This window comes from Coenobita brevimanus, chromosome 115 (assembly GCF_032717465.1).
Source record: "Coenobita brevimanus isolate Jiangsu-jjx chromosome 115, ASM3271746v2, whole genome shotgun sequence".
NCBI lineage: Eukaryota > Metazoa > Arthropoda > Malacostraca > Decapoda > Coenobitidae > Coenobita > Coenobita brevimanus.
In genome coordinates this window covers 4,008,346-4,027,343 of record NC_137068.1, presented here as the reverse complement: position 1 = coordinate 4,027,343, position 18,998 = coordinate 4,008,346, and the positions used below count along the sequence as shown (strand labels likewise).

General features: G+C 42.0%; 1 protein-coding gene across 1 annotated transcript; it reads right to left on the bottom strand.

Annotated features, from left to right (window-relative positions):
- Window positions 1–7,490: 7,490 nt before the first annotated feature.
- Window positions 7,491–18,762, bottom strand: LOC145418543 (flavin reductase (NADPH)-like). The gene is made up of 6 exons (XM_080286911.1): window positions 18,669–18,762; window positions 15,989–16,123; window positions 15,529–15,635; window positions 10,734–10,825; window positions 8,980–9,147; window positions 7,491–7,700 (listed from the first exon to the last, which is right to left on the bottom strand). Exons 2-6 carry the CDS (start codon window positions 16,121–16,123, stop codon window positions 7,540–7,542), a joined length of 663 nt encoding a protein of 220 aa, XP_080143037.1. The 5' UTR covers window positions 18,669–18,762; the 3' UTR covers window positions 7,491–7,539.
- Between the last annotated feature and the right edge of the window lie 236 nt (window positions 18,763–18,998).

Genomic DNA, 18,998 nt, shown 5'->3' with positions numbered 1-18,998 from the left:
TGTGTTTTTTGAGATGAGGACTCCAGACTACTGATGCATATTTCAGGGTTGGTCTGATGAATGATGTTATTATCTTTCTCATCATGTCTTCATTTATATATGTGAATGCTATTCTCATATTAGCAAGCAGTGCATACATGTTACGTACCTTCTCACTGATCAGCCGGAGATGGTCTGTTACTGATAATCACTCCTAGGTCCTTCTCCCTTTCTGATATGTGTAGGGTTGATCTTCCTAACCTATAATCCCAATCCGGTCTTTTCTTTCTTTTATCAAACTTAATCACACGACGCTTATCCACATTGAACTCCATTTGCCATTTATTGCTGTATTCATGAAGCTCATTTCATTCTTCATGTGGCTCGTTGCAAGAATCTGTGTTAGTAATTTTCCTTTGTATTTAGATGGCTTCCATTACCAGTGTTACGAGGTTATATATGTATACTAAAAACATAATTCCTTGTGTGTGTGTGTGTGTGTGTGTGTGTGTGTGTGTGTGTGTGTGTGTGTGTGTGTGTGTGTGTGTGTGTGTGTGTGTGTGTGTGTGTGTGTGTGTGTGTGTGTGTGTGTGTGTAATTATGAAAGTATATGTATTTTGTGTTTGTATCTCTGTGTCTGTAAGTGTGTGTACTGTATATGTGTATGTGTATGTACGAGTGTGTATGTGCTATGTAACCGCCATGTACACGGAAACACACTTGTTTAAATATATTCCTGACATCACACTGTTATTAGACAACACTTGTGACCTTACCACACACACACACACACACACACACACACACACACACACACACACACACACACACACACACACACACACACACACACACACACACACACACATACATACACACACACACACACACACACACACACACACACATGGAAGTAACAGGAAAGGATATGGATGATGATGATGATGATGATGATGATTACGGATGAATATTAACGTACACACACACACACACACACACACACACACACAAAGCCTGACGTATGATAAGTCCGTAATATTTCAGAAGCCAAAGCCAAAAGATCAGCAACATATTCTGAAGACGAGATTTAAACGTATTGCTGAGGCTGTGACGGCAAATGCAGCAGCCTCCTCTCTCACACCACTTACTTGGCCTTCCCCGCAGCCAGCATTGTGTTCGTAGAGAGAGTTGTTCTCCACTGTTATATGAGGGAGGGGAGAGTGACTTGGGGGGAGGGCACTCAAATGGTGGGTGACAGAGCGACTTGGAGGCGTTTTGTCTGCGGCCACTCTTGCGGGATTAAGGCTTCGGGTTACAGATAGATAGATAGATTTTTTTTTTAAAATGACGACGGGTTTTCCGTGTCTATTCAAAATTCAGACACTAGATTACTCACTGTCTTGATGCTACAGGTAATTGCGAATTTTAGGTCAACAGTATTTCCCACTTCCTATGATCTCCAGTCTTTCAAACGCAGTGTGTCCAGGCATCTCGAGATGAACGGATCTTGAATTTGGCTCTCTTTTATACTGTTTTTGTTTTTTCTTGGAAGGAAAGGTTTCCGGGCTCCTGGCCTTTGGTTCCTTCTTCCTTACATTAAGAGAGAGAGAGAGAGAGAGAGAGAGAATTAAAGATACAAGGAGACGCAGATACTAGACTGCAGAAAGAATTTGACTTTGACGAGTAAATTCTGCTTCCAATTGCTGTGTTGATATTGTGTCTTCCATGCATGTTTCCTTGTCTATATTGTACAGTTTAAGCATTTTTCTTTCTTTTATCTATCTGTTTATCTATTGCCAGACGCCGTAACCCCGTAAGGGATGGCCACAAACAAATCGCCTCCATGTCACCCTTTCCCCCGTCATTTCACAGCCGTGCTTCCAGCTCACATCCCCCTCTCTCATATACCTCTCCACTCCATCCTTCCATCTCATCCTTGGCCTCCTTTCCTTCTCCCCCTCTCCACCTCACTCACACTCTCCTCGTCAGTCTCTCACTCTCTTTCTTTTATGTTTACAGTTAATTAAAATTTTAAATCTAACACACTGCTTTACATATTGCCAAACTCTTTCCAAAACATTAGTTGTTGTGGAGATGGACATTCAAATACAGTAATGTTTCAGTGAGTTACTTTCAGTGTACAATAACAAGGAAAAAATCTATCTATCTATTGCCAGACGCCTTAATCCTCTAAGGGGTGGCCACAAACAAATCGCCTCCATGTCGCCCTGTTCCCCCGCCACCTCCCTCTCTCATATACCTCTCCACTTCAACCCTCCATCTCATCCTTTGCCTCCCCCTCCCTCTCCCCGCCACCTCCCTCTCTCATATACCTCTCCACTTCAACCCTCCATCTCATCCTTGGCCTCCCCCTCCCTCTCCCCCTCTCCACCTCACTCACATACAAAAGCGATTTATGAATATGACCTAAGTATGCCTGGTATGTGTATATGGTGTCTTAAGTTCTGAAAAAAAAGAAATGCCTACCCACTGCTCTTCTAGTCAGTCTCATTTCCCACACTCTCCACACAGCCAAACCATCTCATCCTCGGCCTGGCCTTTCCATCTCACTCATATTCACTCTTCTAGTTAGTCTCTCATCTGCTAAACACACCTCAGTAAATCAGTCAATATTATACACACTTGTTCTTACTGCGCCATTCTATATTTTCTTGATCTTTATCCCTTCTTGAAAAACTCGCTCACACCCCCACACCAAGAACCTGTAGCAGTAGTGGTAGTAGCAGTAGTAGTAGTGACGGTGGTTGTAGTAGCAGTGGTGGTGGTGGTAATAGTAGTAGTAGTAGTAGTTTTAGTAGTAGCAGCAGCAGCAGTAGTAGTAGTAGAAGCTGTGGTAGTAGTAATAATAGTTGTAGTAGCCCCAGATTTATTTGAAACGTGAATCCGATAGACCAGGGGTGGGGAAAGTCCGGCTTCCGGGCCGTATGAGGCCCGCTAGACCGTTTGACCAGGCCCCCGAGGCAGTTCATAAATGCACTGTCATAAACTCATGAACGAATATATATATATATATATATATAAATAAATATATATATATATATATATATATATATATATATATATATATATATATATATATATATATATATATATATATATATATATATATGTGTGTGTGTGTGTGTGTGTGTGTGTGTGTGTGTGTGTATGTGTGTGTGTGTGTGTGTGTGTGTGTGTGTGTGTGTGTGTGTGTGTGTGTGTTATGTAGCCTACTGAGCTACAGTTGATTTTAAGTTGATAATTTTGTATGGCCCGTGTATGATGTTAAAAATATCGTAATGGCCCTTAATAGGAGAAAGGTTCCCCATCCCTGCGGTAGACTGTAGGCTGAAGTGGTCCCTTTCCTGCAGCTCACCATCATCCTTTCAGGGGATAGGGACGGAACTGGGATTTGTATTACCAGTTAGTGACGCTGCCTTGCTACATCGGTGCCACCACGTGAAGGCGTCCCTCTCCACCACGTACCACTATCCCAGAATCTCAGAACGGTCCGAATTCCATAATATCGTGAGTTAAAAGGACAAGTAGTACCTCAAAATGCCTTACGACCCATACCGAGATTCACGTTGCGTCTCTTCTATAGTCGTTTTACTCTAACTTGGCCCAAATTTTCGTCCTTTTAACGGCACTTCTTCGTGACTAGCACCATATTCTAATGTTAATCATCGCTACAACTCAGCACTGAACATGGAGAGATAGCAATTTTAAGCCAGGTTGGAGCAAAAAAGAGTATAGAGGGAGAAACTTAAAAAAAAATTAAGGTTCTTCCCACTCACCTCTGCCAGGCACGGAGAAGGAAGTGCACCTAACCTGGGGGAAAAGGGCCGGATCGGGAAATTTAACAGGAAAGGAGCAAGTAACCCAAATATACTTCATCTAACCTAGGTCTCATCTTTTGTGTTATGGCAGCCGTATCTAGGAACTGCTGAGTTTAGATAGACATATGTAGATGGACTGAAATATGTGTAGATTGATAGATAGGTAGGTTGGTCGAGAGATAGGTAGATACATCGATAGATAGAGATGAGTAGATAGATAGCTAGGTAGATATGAAGATAGATAAAGATTTTTTTATGCAAGGAAGAAGGAACCAAAGGCCAGGAGCCAGCAAACCGTTCCTTCCAAGAAAAAAACAAAAACGATACAAATGAGAGCCAAATTCAAGATCCGTTCATTTCGAGATGCTTGGACACACTGCGTTTGAAAGACTGGAGATCATAGGAAGTAGCAAATACAGACAGAGGGAGACAGTTCCAGAGTTGACCTGTTGCATACATGAGGAACTGGGAGTAACGGTTAACTCTTGCATTAGAGAGCTGGACAGAAAAAAATGAGAGTTTGCTGCTAGACAGGTGCTACGCGCCCGTCGTAGAGGAGGAGGGATGCAAGCAGACAGTTCAGAGGAGCAGTGACCATTGAAGTAGCGATAGAAAAGAGATAAAAAGGCAATAGTGCGGCAAAGAGACAGAGGTCAGAGGGAGCCAGTAAGAGAAGGAGAGTTAATGAGACGAAAAGCCTTTGACTTCACCCTATTGAGAAGAGCTGTACTCGTATGTTGGGAGCCTCCTCACACATGAGAGTTATACTCTACACAGGGACGAATAAAACCCGTGTACTGTATAAAGTCAACAACTGTGCAGGAGTAAAGAAGGTATGGAGTCGGCTTAGCACACCTAATCTCTTGGAAGTAGATTTTACAAGAAATGTAATATGATCTTTCCAAGATAAATCCCGAGTGAATGAAACCCCAAGTACATTTAAAGATGGTGCAGGATTAAGCTGAATTTTATTAAACATTAGTGGGTACTCCTGTGGAAGATTTTGACGGGTTGAAAGATGCAAGAACCGAGTCTTTGATGCATTAAAAACAACAAGATTATTATTACCCCAATCAGAGATACGAACCAAGTCAGACATTAGGTCTGCCATAGCCTCATCAACTGTTCGTTGAAGTTACTGCTGAGATGGACGTTGCGGGAACCGAATGGAAAGGTGAAGGGTGGAATCATCAGCGTACGAGTGGATAGGATTAGATGTACTGTACAGCTCAGAAGGTCATTGATGAATCAGAGGAAGAGAGTTGGAGATAGGACAGAGCCCTGAGGAACACCACTGTTAATAGATCTAGGAGAAGAACGATGGCCGTCTACAACAGCGGCTATAGAACGACCAGAAAGGAAGTTAGAGATGAAGGCACAGATAGAAGGATAGAAACTGTAAGAGGGCGGTTTGGAAATTAAAGAATTATGCCAGACTCGATCGAAAGAGAATTATGCCAGACTCGATCGAAAGCCTTTGAGATGTCAAGTCCAATGGCAAAGCTTTCACCGAAGTCCCGAAAGGAGGATGGCCAGGAATCTGAAAGGTAGGTGAGAAAATCGATAGATATAGGTAGACAGACATAGATAGACTGACAGACAAATAGATAGATAGACAGACATACAGAAACAAATATATAGTTAGACAGACAGACAAAGATAGACAGACGGATTGTTAGACAGACAGACAGATATAGATAGATAGATCATGAGAATCGAACCTACACAATCCCATCATTCCGACTGGTGTGTTCTGACCATTAAACCACCAGAGATGTTGACAAGGGTGAAATGATACAGATGCAGGGAAGTTTGTGTTTATTAGGAAGATACAAATAATAATAATAATAATAATAATAATAATAACAACGGGACTATAAAACTCTATACAGGATTAAGGACTATAAGGAACTCAACAAAAGATTCAGGACTCTGTGACACTCTATATAGGATTCAAGACTCTACACGGAACTCTAAACAGGATTCAAGACTCTATAAGGAACTCTATACAGAATTCAAGACTTTATAAGGAACTCTATAGGATTCCAAACTCTATATACAGGATTCAAGCCTCTACATATAGGATTCAAGACTCTATATACAGGATTCAAGCCTCTACATATAGGATTCGTGACTCTATAAAGCCCTATAAAGGATTCAAGGCTCCACAAGGAACTCAATACAGGATTCAGGACTCTATGACACTTCATATAGGATTCAAAACTCTACACGGAACTCTATATAGTAGTCAGGACTCTATGAACGGTTCAGGACTCTATGACACTCTATATAGGATTCAAGACTTTATAAAACACTATAAAGGATTCAGGACATTATGAGGCACTCCATATAGGATTCAAGACTCTATAAGGAACTCTATACAGAATTCAAGACTTTATAAGAAACTCTATATAGGATTCAAGACTCTATAAGGAACTCAATAGAGGATTTAGGACTCTATGACACACTATAATGGATTCAAGACTTTTTTTTATAGAAATTCTACATAGGATTCAAACCTATACATATAGGATTCAAGCCTCTATAACACTGTGTATAGGATTCAAGGCTTTATTAGGAACTCTATATAGGATTCAAGACTTTACAAGGAACTCAGTAAAGGATTCAGAACTCTATGACACTCTGTAAAGGATTCAAGACTTTATAAGCAATTCTACAGAGGATTCATGCCTCTATATATAGGATTCAAGCCTCTACATATAGGATTCAAGAATTTTTAAGAACTCAATAGAGGATTCAGGACTCTATAACTCTCTTTCATAGGATTCAGGACTCTATGACACTCTATAAAGGATTCAAGACTTCTTAAGGAATTCTATATAGGATTCAAGACTTTGCAAGGAACTCAATAAAGGATCCAAGACTTTATACGGAACTCTAAACAGGATTCAAGACTCTATAGGAAACTCTATATAGGATTCAGGACTCTATGACACTCTTTTATAGGATTCAGGACTCTATGACACTCTTTTATAGGATTCGGGACTCTATAACACTCTTTTATAGGATCCAGCACTCTGTAACACTCTTTTATAGGATTCATGACCCTATAACACTCTTTTATAGGATTCAGGACTATATAACACTCTTTTATAGGATTCAGGACTCTATAACACTTTTATAGGATTCAGGACTCTATAACACTCTTTTATAGGATTCAGGACTCTATAACACTCTTTTATAGGATTCAGGACTCTATAACACTCTTTTATAGGATTCGGGACTCTATAACACTTTTATAGGATTCAGGACTCTATAACACTCTTTTATAGGATTCGGGACTCTATAACACTCTTTTATAGGATTCGGGACTCTATAACACTCTTTTATAGGATTCAGGACTCTATAACACTCTTTTATAGGATTCAGGACTCTATGACACTCAAAAAAGGATTCAGGACTCCATATTTCTCCCTCTGTTGATTCACTGCTGCGGTTTTTGTTGTTATCGCCACCATCTTGCGATCGTACTGTGGTGTGGTGATGTTCTATATAGGATTCAAGACTTTATAAGGAACTCTATAGGATTCAAGCCTTCCTGTATAGGATTCAAGACTCTACAAAAATTCTATATAGGATTCAAGATTTATAAGGAACTCTATATAGGATTCAAGACTTTATAAGGAACTCAGTAAAGGATTCAGGACTCTATGACACTCAAAAAAAGGATTCAGGACTCCATATTTCTCCCTCTGTTGATTCACTGCTGCGGTTTTTGTGTTGTTATCGCCACCATCTTGCGATCGTACTGTGGTGTGGTGAGGCAGTGCAGCATGAAGCCCGCCACGTCCGCTCTGGTCGTCCCGTTGAACACAGTGCCCGTTTCTACCACATACCCGTCCCTAACAGTCATCTCCAGACCTGAGGAGTATTAACAGTTGAGAGAGAGAGAGAGAGAGAGAGAGTACTGTACATTCGCCTTGCTTGTCTCTCCGTCTCTGAATTAAAAGATATTTGAATTTAAAGGAAAGAGAGAGAGAGAGAGAGAGAGAGAGAGAGAGAGAGAGAGAGAGAGAGAGAGAGAGAGATCCGCTATACTTAAAAAACAAAAATCAGTTACTTCACATGAAAACTCAAATAACTGACAGAGAGAGAGAGAGAGAGAGAGAGAGAGAGAGAGAGCAACTACGAAAAAAATCAGTTACTTCACATAAAAACTCAAATAACTGAGAGAAAGAGAGAGAGAGAGAGAGAGAGAGAGAGAGAGAGAGAGAGAGAGAGAAGATAATTTGCACTTCTTGTCAGTAAACATCATATTCTCGTCAATTAAGGAAGCTCCCTAACACCTGTCTCGTAGCGATTTATTCTGCGATACTCTTATGGCTGGTTAATATACTTTTATTTATGCAGAGTATGGCAACAGTGGAAGGATTTATAGAACACAGTAAGGGGGCAGCAAGATCTAATAAGCAAAATAAATTGCTTAGGAAGAGGTGTTACGGGGTGAGGGGAATACGGGTCTTGATTCGTACTCTTGACGGGTAAAAGCTGCCAAACATCTCTTCCTTAGCTATTTATTTTGCTTATTAATCTTCACTATCCTCTTCTGAGTCACTTAAATCTTCTTCTCCTCCTCCTCCTTCCCTTTCTTCTTCTTCTTCTCCTCCTCCTCCTCCTCCTCCTCCTCCTTCTTCATACACTCTACCTCGATGTTGAAAAGTCATATGAAGAAAATTAGGGTATATTAATGAGTAGTTTCGAGAATAAATCTCTAAGGAAGAGGTGTTACGGAGCCCCCTTAGACTAGAATAAGTGGGTATGAGGTTGGAAATGCTGGGCCGTCCCTGGAACACACAAGGACCCTCTCGTTGGTTAAGGAAGTCCCCTAACACCTCTTCTTTAGTGATTTATTTTTGGATATGGGTGGTTGAAATGCTTTTGTACGTTATTTATGCAGAGTATGGCGATGTTGGAAGGATTTATGTAGCACAGGAAAGGAAGGTAAGGTGTAATAAACAAAATGAATCGCTTAAGAAGAGGTGTTAGGGAGCCTGCTTAACCAACGAAAATACGAACCACAGACTGACATACCCAAGGACCATCTCGCACAAAATAAATCGCTTAATTAGAGGTGTTAGGGGAAGCCTCCTTACAAGACGAGCATACGGACAATCTCGTACAATCCCTGACTCGACCTCACCTGTTTTCGGCGCGTTTTTGAGACCCGGGGGCCTGACCACGGTGTAGTTGATATCCGAACAGCTCGTCTCAAGATAGAGCTCCATCTCCCTCATGTTGGTCAGGACTGGCTTCAAGAATGGCACAAGAATCCAGTTAGTCAGGAAGCCCATGCGAGATGCGACGGAGGCTGGGGAGGCGGGAAGGAATTGGTGGTGTTATTTATATTGTATCGTTGTTTATCATCACCATCATCATCATTACTATTTATCATCATCAATATTTATATCCTAATCATCATTATTATCATCATCATCACCACCATTATCAACATTATCATCATTATCATCATCATTGGCCAGGAAACCCATACGATATGCGACAGAGGCTGGGGAGGCGGGAAAGAATTCGTGGTGTTATTTATTTTGTATCGTTGTGTATCATCATCATCATTATTTGTATTATCCTCCTCACTATCATCATTATTATCACCATTATCATCACCACCATTATCATTATCATCATCACTATTATTTACATCATTATTAGCCTGTCATCTCCATTATTATTATCATCATCATTACTTATATCCTCCTCATTATTATTATCACCATCATCACCACCAATATCATTATCATCATCACCATTATCCTCCTTCTCCTCCTCATCATCGTCACCACCATTATCATCATCATCATCACCACCATTATCATTATCATCATCATCACCATTATCCTCATCATCATCATCATCACCATTATCTTCATCAACATTATTATTATTATTATTATTATTAGTAGTAGTAGTAGTAGTAGTAGTTATAGTAGTTGTAGTATCTCTTTATTTAAATTATCCTAAAGCTGCCATCTCTCCATCACGCCAGTTATACACACGTCCCTCAACTCCCTCCCTATCCTCCGAAAGGACGATGGTGGACTGCAGGAGAGAGAGAACTTCAGCCTGCAGTCCACTGGGTTCACGTTTAGATGAGCTTAGGACTGTATCTACTACTACTACCAGTATTACTATTACTACTACTACCTGTTCTTCTTCTACTACTACTACAACTACTACTATTACTACTACTACTACTACTGCTATTACCTCTTCTTCTTCTTCTTCTACTATTACTGCTACTACAACTTTTCCTGTTTCTTCTTTTCTACTACTACTACCACTACTACTACTACTACTACTAATACCACCACCACCACCACTACTACTACTACTACTACTACTACTACCACCACCACCACTACTACTATTACTACTACCACCACCACCACCACCACTACTACTACTACTACCACCACCACCACTACTACTACTACTACTACTACTACTACCACCACTACAACTACACAATCACCACCATCACCACCACCACTACTACTACTACTACTACTGCCACAACCACCACCACCGCCACTAACACCACCACTACTACTACTATTACAACCACCACCACCACCACTACTACTACTACTACTACTACTAATACCACCACCACCACCACCACCACCACCACTACTACTACTACTACTACTAATACCACCACCACCACCACCACTACTACTACTACTACCACCACCACTACTACTACTACTACTACTAATACCACCACCACCACCACTACTACTACTACTACTACCACCACCACTACTACTACTACTACTACTACTACCACCACCACCACCACTACTACTACTACTACTACTACTACCACCACCACAACCACCACCACCACTACTACTACTACTACTATTTTCAACTTACTATCAGTGTACCATGCCGTCATCGTCACAAGGCGCTGAACGTTACCCTCCCTCATAGCCTCCACCACCGCCTTCATCGACTCGGTATACCCACTGCAAAGAGACGAAGGAGAAGGAGAACAACAACCAGGTGAAGAAATAAATAATAATAATAATAATAATAATGATAATGATGATGATGATGATGATGGTGATGATGATGATGATGGTGATGATGATGGTGATGGTGACGAAGAAGAAGAAGAAGATGATGATGATGATGGTGGTGATGATGATGACGGTGGTGATGATGATGATGGTGGTGATGATGATGACGGTGGTGATGATGATGATGGTGGTGATGATGATGATATTGATGAAGAAGGTGATAATGATAATGATGATGATGATGAAGACGAAGAAGGCGATGATGATGATGAAGAAGATGATGATGATTATGATGATGATAAAAAGGAATGAGGAGGAAGAGGAGGAGGAGGAGGAGGAGGAGGAGAAGAAGAAGCAAGAAGTGGAGGAGGAGGAGGAGGAGAAGCAGAAGACGATGATGATGATGATGATGATGTATAAGAATAAGAACAATAACCGGAAAGGGTGGCCTTCAGGTGGTGGCACTGATATAACTGGGTGGTGGAGCTGCCTGGTTATACACACGTCCCTCAACTCCCTCCCTATCCCCCGAAAGGACGATGGTGGACTGCAGGAGAGAGGGAACTTCAGCCTGCAGTCCACTGGGTTCACGTTTCAGATGAACCTGGGGCTACTACTACTACTACTACTACTACTACCACCACCACCACCACCACCACTACTAATACTAATACTGCTATACTAGAAGGCAAAAAAGATGTATCATCATCATCATCAACCGGACCTACTTTCCCACCCTAGGGCAGGGTGAGGAGTAGCAAGTCCAGACAGCCTAAGTTTGCCCAATCCAATGGGCCACGCTTCCATTCACTCATCATTCAAGCCCACGGAATCCTGGCTCTATCTGATACGCCAAAAGCATTCACCACATTCTATAGCTTCACATAAGAGTATCCGACAGAGTCAATCCGGACGCTGTCACGTTAAAAAGGGGTGCCAAATCCCTGATCATGCACTTCTCCTCACAACATCCAGCCTCGATCTCTTTTCAGTTCCCTAGCCTCACCGACCTCCAAATCTCTCTTCCTCACACACTCATCCACCATATCTCTCCACCTTCCCCTTGGCCTACCTCGCCTCCTCCCTCCTTCAAATTCGCTCAGATATACCTTTTTCACCACTCTAATGTTATCCATTCTCTCCACATGACCATACCATCTCAGTACACTCTCTTCGATCTGGTGTCCACAGACGTCCTCACTCCACATCTTTCACGAATCACATTATTTCGTATCCTATCCACTCTCTGTACTCCACATTCAGTACATTCCTCAGCAGTCCCATCTCCACTGCTCTCACCCCCTGACTTTTCATGTTCATGCCACACCATAGTCTCACATTAATATGTTAAAGTTGGCACTAACACTCCTTCATGTAAGCCTCGTGCAGCTGCAACACTCAAGCCTCTGTTTCTTATCAAGGCCTTCATAGCACCAGCTACTTTTCTTCCTTGTGTCACTCTACTTTCCACTTCTTTTGCACATTTTCCTCTCTTTTCTATCACTGCACCCTGGTATTTGAACTCTCTCACCATTTCCAGTCTCTCTCCATTCACTGTAACATCACACTGGGAGTCACCTTCTCTTTCAATAACCACCACTTTACTCTTTTCTACATTTACTCTCAAGGCACGATGCTCACAGACATTAGCAAAACTCTGCATAAGTCTACCAAGTTCTTGTCCAGTATTTGCAAGTAGTACTGCATCATCAACATACAACAAACTTGAGATATTCCATCATCACATTCATTACCAGTGCCATCCCCCTCTCCATTACTCTTGTTTTTACTTCTCTCATCACCTCATCCATATATATATACTGAACAACCATGGGGACATCACACAACGATGTCGTACGCCCACACTGATTGTGAACCATTCACTTAGATGCCCCTTTACCCTTACACTTGGTTCACTACCATCATAAAAACTCTTGACGGCACCTAGCAGCTTACTATTTACGCCTTACATTCGCAAAGCTTTCCAGAGTCCTTCTCTGTCCACTTTGTCGTATGCATTTTCCAGATTCATAAATGCAATAAACACCTTGTAGAATGGTCCTTCTCACAAGCCTTCTCCACTATTTGTCTTACTGCTAATATTTGATCCACACATCTACCATTCCTAAAGCCACCCTGTTCATCACTCACTAGGAATTCTGATATCTCTCTTACTTTCTTTACAATAATTCTTCCATATACGTTCCCTACCACACTAAATTAACTTATGCCACGATAATTATTGCACTCACTTCGCTCACCTTTATTTTTGTATAGGGGTACAATCACAGCCTTTTTCCACTCTGCTGGCACAGTTTAACTCATCCATGCTAATTTACATATCTCCAACAAGCACTTCATTCCGCTCGCTCCACTAGCCTTAATCATCTATCTCTGCATACACCTCATCAACCCCAGCTACTTTCTCATTTTCAGCCGCTTCACAGTGTTCTTCACCTGCGTGAGAGTCACATCTCCTGGCACTGCATTCCTTCTCTGCACACCCCCGAAACCAATCATGTTTACAGCCGCTCTGCTCTCTTTATTCCCATTCATCAGGCTTTCAAAATATTCTTTCCATCTGGTCCTTACTTCATCCCCATGGGTTAATAATCTACCATTTAGATCGTTCACACTTTCACATTTCTTTCCGCTGTCACTTCTACATTTCCGCACCTCTTTCCAGAATAACTTCCTATTTTCAGAGTAATTTGCATTCATTTTTCTTCCTAGATCCTCATTTACCTCCTTCTTTTTCCTCTTCACTAGTCTCTTTACGTGCTTCTTGCTCTCAACATATCAGTTCTTATTTCAACTGAACCCCTGTCCTGTAACCACTTTAGCCACTTCTTCCTTTTTTCCTCCATCGCTCTCTTAACCTTCTCATCTCACCATGCCGTACCTTTCTTCCTTGTTGTTACTCTTGCCACACCACACACCGCTTTAGCATTCCTAAATAAGCAGTCCTTATATGCATTCCACCTGCGTCCAGATTCATTGCATTCCAATTCACTGATTCTAACTCCTCCCCTACTTTGGCCCCGTATTCATCTGCCAATTCTTTGATCCTCAGCTTCTCAACTTTCAGTCTTTCTCCCCGACTGCTCCTCTCTCCCGTGGTCTACCTCACTTCTCTCAGCTTGATCTTGCATACCACAATCATATGATCTGACCATTTCCAACATCGACCTCTCTACGAGCACGTAATCAATCAGGCTTCTTTCAACATGATCCCCATTCTCTTTACACCATGTATATTTATGTGCATCTTTGTTTTCGAAATATGAGTTACACATCCGCAACCTCCTTTCCAGACACATATCCTTCAGTCGCTACCCATTATTATTTTCTCCTGGTACTTCATTACGACCCATTATGTTATCCTCAGGACCAGTGCCTACTCTTCCATTCATATCACCCATTACGATCACTTAATAGCTCCTGGGCATTTCTCCCACTGCTTCACCCAGGTCATCCCAAAACCTGTCTTTCTCTCTCTCACTCCTGTCATCACACGGTGCATACGCAACAATTACTGTCATTTTCACCTGCTCAAACTTGAACTTGACATACATACACCTCGAGCTGACACACTTATAGTCTTTCATTCCATTCTGCCATACCTCATTCATCAACAAAGCAACTCCTTCCTTACATCTTCCTCGCCCATTCATTCCTGATCTTACACATTTCACACCCTCCCACTCCTGCACTTCGCACCCTTTCATCTTCGTTTCACACAATGCCATCACAGCATATCTCGCACTCTCGAACACATTCACCACTTCCACCCTCTTGCTCTCCTCATTCACACCTCTCACATTCCACATGGCCATGCGAGTCTGCCCATTTGGTTGGGGCCCTGGGCAGGTATTGTGCCCTCCGAGGCTCTCCGAAACATTTGCCATGATTAAGTGATTTTAGATAGGGGAATAGGGGAAATCCCAGAGCTAGACCTCATCAGATTATATAGCCCTGCTAGGGTTACAGGAGAGCGCTACCCCTCCCAGCACGGCAGCCACCGGGCGGGGCGCGAACTCGCAACCTCACGATTACGAGCCCGACACCCTACCACCGAGCTACCGCGCTCCCCTTAGATAGGGGAATCTGGGGGACACTTAACCAGGCCAAAAACCCCGGTTATATGGTTAGCCCAGAGTAGTAAATGGTTTCCTGGGTACAGGAAACCATTTAACTTGCCACTCAGTGTAGAGACCGTACGGCATCCCTACACTGAGTGAGTGGATGATGGGCGCCCCCATGAACTGTATGACATTTGTGCATTTTTTTTTCTTCTTTTACTGAAAATTGATTATTACAAATTGTGTATGTTAACCATCCACACAAAAATGTTCTGTTATAAATAGCTGCCAACACTGCAGAAACAGGATCATCAGGAGTGAAATTAGAGTTGATGCCTGTTAACTGGTCAAGGATTGGTGTTTCATAATTTGACTGTCATGTCCAGTACGCTAATTAAAAGTCATCAATCACAATATTACAAGAGGCCTAATGAAATGTATAATTATAAAAACATTGGCCGAGGCAGAATCGACTGTAACTTACGTGAAAGTGAACTGATCTTACGTGACTGAAAAGACTAAGTTCCGCCTGGTCGTGTGTATGTGAATCTGGTGAGGTGGACTTACGTAACAGGCTGTGGATGTCGGGGAAAGCCGAGGCAGGACACCACAGCCTCTTGTTCCGCCATAACAGGCTTCAGGGCCCCCTCGTCAAAGATATCAGCCTTCACCACCTGTCAATGAGAGGGTCAATATTGTAAAACACTAATGCCAACCTCCACCATCTGTCAAAGAGGTGGTCAATATTTTAAAACTCAAATGTCAGCCTCCACCACCTGTCAAAGAAGTGGTCAATAATTTTTTTTTTCTTTTGTTTACATAAAGTGGACGGATCTTGGATTTGGCTGTCTGTTATCTTGTTTTTGCTCATTACAGAAGATGAACAGATCTTGAATTTGGCTCTGTTTTTGTTTTTTTCCTTAACGGGAACAATTTTCAGGTCCCTAGATAGAGATATAGGCACACAGACGGAGAGACAGATAGATAGGTAGATAGATAAATAGGTAGGTAGTGTGACCTGACCTACCTGCAGGTTTGGGTGAGAGGCGGTGACCTTATCTGGGTCTCTAACGACGGCGGTGATGAAGTGACCTGCATCTAGGGCCTGTTGAACGACCTCCTTCCCAGTCTGACCAGTGGCCCCCAGTACAACCAGTCGCATCTGTGGGAGGGTGCGATAGTGGTAGAAGTAGTCGTAGTAGTAGTAGTGATGGTTGTAGGTGTAGTAGAAGTTATAATGGACGTGGTGGCAGTAGCAGTAGCAGTAGTAATAGTGGTGGTAGTAGTATTTGTGGTGGTGATCGTGGTGGTGGTGGTGGTATTATTATTATTATTAGTAGTAGTAGTGGTAGTAGTAGTAATAGTAGTAGTAGTAGCAGTAATAGTAGTAGTAGTAGTAATAGTAGTAGTAGTAGTAGTAGTAGTAGTGGTAGTAGTAGTAGTAATCATCATTTTATCTCCCCCCCCTGTGCCACCAGACGCATCTATGTGTGCATGTCAGGGGGAAATAATGATGATATTAATAATAATCATCATCATCATCTTTTAAAATGCCTGAAATCTTTTAAAACCTTCGAATTCTTCCTCCGTGCCGTCAGCTGCAACGTTTCTCGCATTTTAAAATTTCGTTTAAATTTGAAGACTGAACCGATTTTAACCGACTTGGACCCTGTTGAGATATAAAAGTGTGCGTGCCTTCCATATCTACTGCATTATCTTTGTTATCGCTTTTTTATCTTTATCATCCGCCCTCCCCTTGATAATACGGTTGACAGACAGAGAGAGAGAGAGAGAGAATACGAATCCTGGCTTTATGAAGATGGTACCGGTATTCAAAATAATGTGGCACGCTTAACGGATTTACTGGCTTTCGTTTTTATATATTATACATTATCAGTTTGCATATCAATACAAATCTGAACTGGAGATTTTGAGCATATTACTTACATATGAACTACTTCTATGATATATTTGTGGATGTGAGGTGGACTGCGAGATAATGTTGATTTCGTGTGTGTGGTGTGTAGAGGAGAGCGTGTGGAGATTGTCAGGCGTGAAAGGATTGATCTTACTGGTGAGTCTCTTGAGTGTGTGGAAGTGTTTTGTTATTTGAGAGACATATTACGTGCTACGGGGAGCTTTGTACGTGGCATGTGTTAGAAGTGTAATACTGTAAGGCTGTGAGACATGGGCAGTAAAGGAAGAGGAAATTCGTAGGCTCAAACGAACAGAAATGACAATGATTAGGTGGATGTGTAGTGCGTCCTTGAATGCGAGGCCTGGGGGGGCTAGGATTACAGTAGATGAGAGGCAGGATGGGACTGGAGTGTATTGGTGTTGTGATGAGGTAAGGGTATATTGAGATGGTTTGGGCATGTGGAGAGGATGGGGGATGACAACTGAGTGTGGAGGGTGAAAGGTGTGAATGATGAGTTGTGAGGAAGGATGGGACTGGAGTGTATTAATGTTGTTATGGGTAGATTGAGATGGCTTGGGCATGTGGAGAGGATGGGGGGTGACAACTGAGTGTGGAGGGTGAGAGGTGTGAATGATGAGTTGAGAGGAAGGATGGGACTGGAGTGTATTGGTGTTGTGATGATGAGGGGTAGATGGAGATGGTTTGGGCATGTGAAGAGGATGGGGGGTGACAACTGGGTGCGGAAGGTGAGAAGTGTGAAAGTCAGGGATAGGGTTGTGAGAGGCAGACCGAAAAAGACCCGGGACGAAACTGTGACTTCAGGGATAAGGAACTGAACAGGGAGGCTGCCAGAGATCGAGCAGAGTGGAGAGCCGGTATTAGGTGATCAAGGCCGACACATGCAAGCAAGTTGGAGAATTTATAAACGATAGAATATATATATGCACTACGTATATTTAGCAGTAATAATAATTCCATCACTCTCAGTCAAACTCTTCTCCATTGAAATCCTTCTCACACACTTATGCACGTAACACCATTATCTTACCGATTTAGTTTGCCTATTGCAACCTAATATTCTCTCATTAAAATTTATCATCAACATGAAAGAGAAGTAACAAAACCGCTACGATTACGTCTCTCTCTCTTTCTCTCTCTCTCTCTCTCTCTGCTAAATGATCTTATGCGGCTCAGAAGAAACTTGGGTTCGTATTCTCATCGATTAAAGGAAGCTCCCAACACCTTTTTCTAAGCGGTTTATTTTGTCTGTTATACGCTGCTGTCTTATTTTGTGTTTATAAATCCTTCTAACATCGTCGTGCTCTGCATTTACAACGTACAAAAGATATTAACCGGTCATATTCAATAATAAATCGCTAAGGGTACGGTGTTAGGGAGCCTCCTTACCTAAAACCTCTCTTCTATTCTCCTTTTACTCTTACTTGGCCTACAACTACCACCTCTCCACCTTGAGTACTTAGTAGTGAATTAACACAAGAATACCGTACTAGTCACGAAGAAGTGCTGAGGAAAGGATGTAGAGCCGTAGCATATTTTTTCAGCCACTGAGCAACGTGAAATTAGCTGCAAAACGCCGAAAATTGAGCCAAGTTACAGTGACAGAAGTATAGACATCCCTCCTAGGTTGAATATAGGTCTGGTGGTGGACTGATTTAAGCGAAATACGTCGTCGGATTGAAAGGGTTCGTGTGTAATGTATAAAATAAATCGCTAAGGGAGAGGGGGTTACGAAATCTAGTCAACAACAATACGGCCCGATTTGTATTACCTTTCGGTGATACAGGAACTGATGGCACAGACGGTGGAGTAGGGCGGAATATAGTGACGCGGAGGCAGAGACTGGAGATCCGCACGGAATTTGTGGGAAGGTGCACTGTACAGGAGATGTGATTAGGGTTACCAAGTGCAAAGTTATAGTAACAGCTAAACTTGATCTTAAAACCCACTAGATAAGAAAATAAAAGCTGAAATAATTGCCAAAATCGCTATACTAGTGCTAAAATTGCGTAAAAATATGTAGAAAACCGCTAGATATCTTGTAGTTAGTCTTTACAAACTGTTGCTAAATGAAATTGAGTCAGATCTGGCTTTAGCGACG

What these genes read in the sequence shown, in the direction of transcription:
- LOC145418543 (XM_080286911.1), bottom strand. Translation starts at nt 16,123, where the DNA reads ATGCGACTGGTTGTACTGGGGGCCACTGGTCAGACTGGGAAGGAGGTC. An exon ending in CGACATCCACAGCCTGTTAC is followed by an intron (nt 10,826 to 15,528) that starts GTAAGTCCACCT and finishes GTCTCTTTGCAG; the next exon opens with TGGGTATACCGAGTCGATGA. An exon ending in GACGGCATGGTACACTGATA is followed by an intron (nt 9,148 to 10,733) that starts GTAAGTTGAAAA and finishes CCGCCTCCCCAG; the next exon opens with CCTCCGTCGCATCTCGCATG.